This window comes from Corvus kubaryi, unplaced genomic scaffold (genome assembly GCF_017639235.1).
Source record: "Corvus kubaryi isolate FWS band 111438036 unplaced genomic scaffold, C.kubaryi_AGA036_p1.0 37249, whole genome shotgun sequence".
NCBI classification, from domain to species: Eukaryota; Metazoa; Chordata; class Aves; order Passeriformes; family Corvidae; genus Corvus; species Corvus kubaryi.
In genome coordinates this window covers 3,608,535-3,612,409 of record NW_024581072.1, presented here as the reverse complement: position 1 = coordinate 3,612,409, position 3,875 = coordinate 3,608,535, and the positions used below count along the sequence as shown (strand labels likewise).

The window sequence follows — 3,875 nt, the reverse complement described above, 5'->3', positions numbered from 1 at the left end:
TTTTTTTTTTTTTTTGTTTTTTCCTAAAGGACAGCTGGAAACAGTGAGACTGCGGGGGGGGGGGAGGAGGGGGGGGGGGAGGAGGGGGGCGGGAGGGGTGTGATTAACTGTTTCATAGATGCCAAGAAACTGTTTTGCATGGAGGTCAATAGAGAGACCTCTTTCTGCTAATGTCAGCATTTCTGGCATCTACTGTGTGTGCACTTTCTGTTTTCCATGAACAGGACACAGGGCAGACCTTGCAACATACACTAGCAGTCTCACTGTTTCCAGCTGTCCTTTAGGAGGCAAAATGCTAAGAAATGTGTCAGCCAGCATCTAGGGCACCAAGAGCCATTGTCAAATGACGGGCTGAGCTGCAAAGGAAGATGCCAATTTTGCTTCATGGGAGGTGCAGGATGCTGGGCAGCAGAGAGTGCCACAATATGCTGCAGTATGCTCCTCACACATAAACAGCCTTAGCATCTTGCTCTTATTGCCAAACTGCATTTGTCTTTCAATCAATCATCTGTTCCTTATAACTTCTTAATGCATGACACTTCAGAGCACTTTCCAGCAAGAGCAACAAAAGCAACAAAATTAATACTTAAAGGAAAAAATAGGGAGAGGCAGACTTCAAAAAGAAGAAAAGACAAAATTTTGGCTCAGGGGTTAAATCAGAAAGGTGAAGGCTTATTCACCACGTGTGGCACTTGGGTCTTTGTCAAATATAGCACATATTAATCTAACCAGCTTTGGCAAGGTACGGAGTTGTAAAATAGGCACTGAGATGCTGTTGTGATCAGCAGCTCCTCAGAAACGTCATGTGAAAAGCACCAATGATGCACTATGAGGATCCTGCACTCAGAGTTCTACAAGCTGCAAGTTAATTACGCAGACAACTGAAAAACAAATTATTGGATTCAAAGGCATAGTACTGAAAAGAAAAATGAACACCTAAAATATGGAGGAGTTTGCATAACCTGAACCTGCAAGTGTGGGTTTGTTAGTCACAAGCCAGCTTCAAAATATGGCAGGAGAAATGTTGCAAAGCTTAATGTTGTTAATTGAAGTTAATTATACCTAATTACGTATGTAACATATTGTAAAGAGTTATCTCAAAACAAGTATGTTTAATAACTACAAACAGCACACATAATAGGGAACACTATGATGAAGTTTTAAAGAAAAAACATAATAGATATGCTCGAAAGCAAGAGCGGAGAGTGCCAATTGATGAAGAACAGCAACTGCTCACACTATCCTTCAGACATTATCTGTGAGGGGCTGTACCAGACTCCCTTCTCCCCCCACACTCTCCCGCTGAAAGAAACCCACCTCCTTCTTCCTTCCAGCCCTACCCCATGGAGAACACATGGGCCTGACAACTCAGCCATGCCCACAGGCACAAACCCTCATCATAGATGGGCACTCTGGGACCTGCATCCTCACAGGCTAGCACAAAATGTCACTGCCACACTCCACATCTCCTATATGTGGACAAAGAGGCCAAGAAACGCTATCCTGTCTCTGTCAGCAAGTTGCTCCTGCTCTAGGTCACCCAAGGAGATGCAACTGATGACCTACTATTTAGGTCCAAATGTCTCACAAAACCACTGTCCAATGTCCTGCATCAGGAAAACTGTGTATTTGAGCACAGCTGCCAGGACTGGGACTGCCAAGGAAGCAGGCTCAGAGTTGTTGGGATGAGCTTCAGAGAAGACAAAAAGAAACCATCAAACCCATCACCAGACGAATTGCTTTACAAAATGGTTGTGGTGGGACACAGCATACGCTTCTGATTTAGCAAGACCATTATGAGCGGAAAGGGGAAACAGACCACACTCTTGTTGCGGTGACCCAGCCACTGCAGGGCTGGGGCAGCGTGATGCCAATCTATCCCAGCCCACCCCCTGGATCAAATTTCCCGAAGAGGCAGGCTCAGGGGGTGGGTGAAGGGGCGGCTCAGAAGCCTAAGCTGCACCCCCCGGGCGGTGCCCGGGTCCAAGCCGCCTCCCCCGGTTCGGGAAAAATCCCGGTTACTCGGTTGTTCACTGGTTCTCTGTTATAAATCCCGCCTTTCCCCCAGTGGTTCTTGTTAAATTGTACCCTCCTCCTGGCTTGTAACTCATTGGTTGTTTTCCCCTTTCACCGCGGTTTTCAAATTGCCTGTAAAACTGAGGACAAGCCTCGGGGAGGAGCCCATCGCGTTCCATCCCTTCCGAGCTTGTTCGGGTTGCGAAACTTCTAAGAATAAACCTGTTAGGAGCCAGACCAGAACAGCCTCTCTTTTCCTTTGTCTCCGAGCTAACGTGAGCCGGTACCATCGGCTGCTGCCGTGTTTCCTCTGCCGAGAAGCCAGCGAGCTAGCCCAGCAAGCAGCTCTTTTCCTGATGCCGAAGTCGCTTCAGTGATGCACAGAAGAACGCAGCTGGACTCTCTCTGACCTGGGGCACGCCAGAGCTCGTGCTTCGAGCACAAGTACAAGCTCAGTAAAGAGCTGGAAGTAGTTGAGTCCTTGCAGGATTTTCATCCCACATTGCTGTGCCTTGAGAGCTTGCTCAAAACAAATTAGTTCAACATGTCCCCAGGAAGATACTTCAGAGCCCCTTACAGAGGCCTATCACAACGTAGTACCAACATCTCCTATATGTAAGTGTTCACACACTGTGACTCCTATAGGTAGTGGGTTTCATGCACCTAAAACCATTCCTTCTCCTCAAAAGCAAAGTTGGAGTACATGATGGATTTGTATCAATCAGTTTTGCCTAGCTGTCAAGCTCCGAGGCTTCAGCTGGGTTTTTCCTGGCCAAGGAAAAATAATTACCTGCACAGTACTTCAGTTTTGAAACCTGCAACTTTGTCCAAGGTTTTTGCCATCAGAGAAGATCACTGGCTACCAAAAGATGGAGAGGATTGCTCACTTACAACACCGACCCACAACGAAGACAGTAGGATCAGATGTAGGGAAAGAACTGTAATTCTCTGACATAGCAACTGAAGAAAAAAATTACCTTGACAACTGAGTGAGGAATTTAAAGTGTCAATAGGCAGGAATGAAGGGATCCAGCCACAGAAATTAAGTTCTCAGTGCAGTGGTAGGTCTTTTCTTGCTTTTGAAAATCAAGGTAAGAAGCAAAAGTCTGAAATTATGGCAGTGATGGGAACACCTTAAAAATTTGTAGACATCAACAGCAGATGAGAAGATTAAGCCTGCCAAGCATCCTTTAGAGCATTCCTGAGTATGAAAAAGAATCCCTGACAAATGCACCTCAAATTCAAATAGGAATATGCAGCTATGACAGAAGAAAAGGAAAAGGTAGCTGAAGATATATAGGACAATAAAGATCTTTAGCCCTGATCAATGCACAGAGCAGAAAACCCACAGCAAAGAAAAGACTTCCACTAGAGGAATGACGTACTCCCATTAGAGGTGAGGTACTGCTTGCACTCAGATAATGAAAAGGAGAATTAAGCAGAAGGAGCTGTGATGGTCGAGAAGAAAAGAACAGCAAGCCTAACATGAGAAAGAAGGGCAAAGAGAGGCTCTATGAGTGAATAAACAATAAAGAATAGACAGAAAATTATAACAGAGAGAACTGGAAACCAACCTCCAAACCAGAAAGGGGCAGATTTAGGTAACAAAGGACTCTGGGGGAAAAAAGTCTGTCATCTGAGAAAAAAAAAAAGGGTTCTTTGAGTAGCAGGAGGCACAACAGTGTTTTCAGTGGAGAGGGAGTTCAAAATATCAAAAAGGAAAAAATTTAATTACCTTAAGGTAATAACAGAAATTGGGGGGGGGGGGGGGGGGGGGGCGGAACAGAAAAAAAAGAGGAAAGGTCATCAGTCCCCCCAGCTGGCAATCCCACAGCTGGGTGGAGCACAAAGAATGAGGT

General features: G+C 45.5%; 1 protein-coding gene across 1 annotated transcript in view; it reads left to right on the top strand.

The window, feature by feature from the left end:
- Positions 1-2,560: 2,560 nt before the first annotated feature.
- Positions 2,561-3,875, top strand: part of LOC121662335 (vegetative cell wall protein gp1-like) — an 8,894-nt gene continuing 7,579 nt past the window's right edge. The window contains exon 1 of the mRNA XM_042023381.1: positions 2,561-2,631. Within this exon, the coding sequence (XP_041879315.1) occupies positions 2,561-2,631 (71 nt within the window). The remainder of the gene's footprint in view (positions 2,632-3,875) is intronic.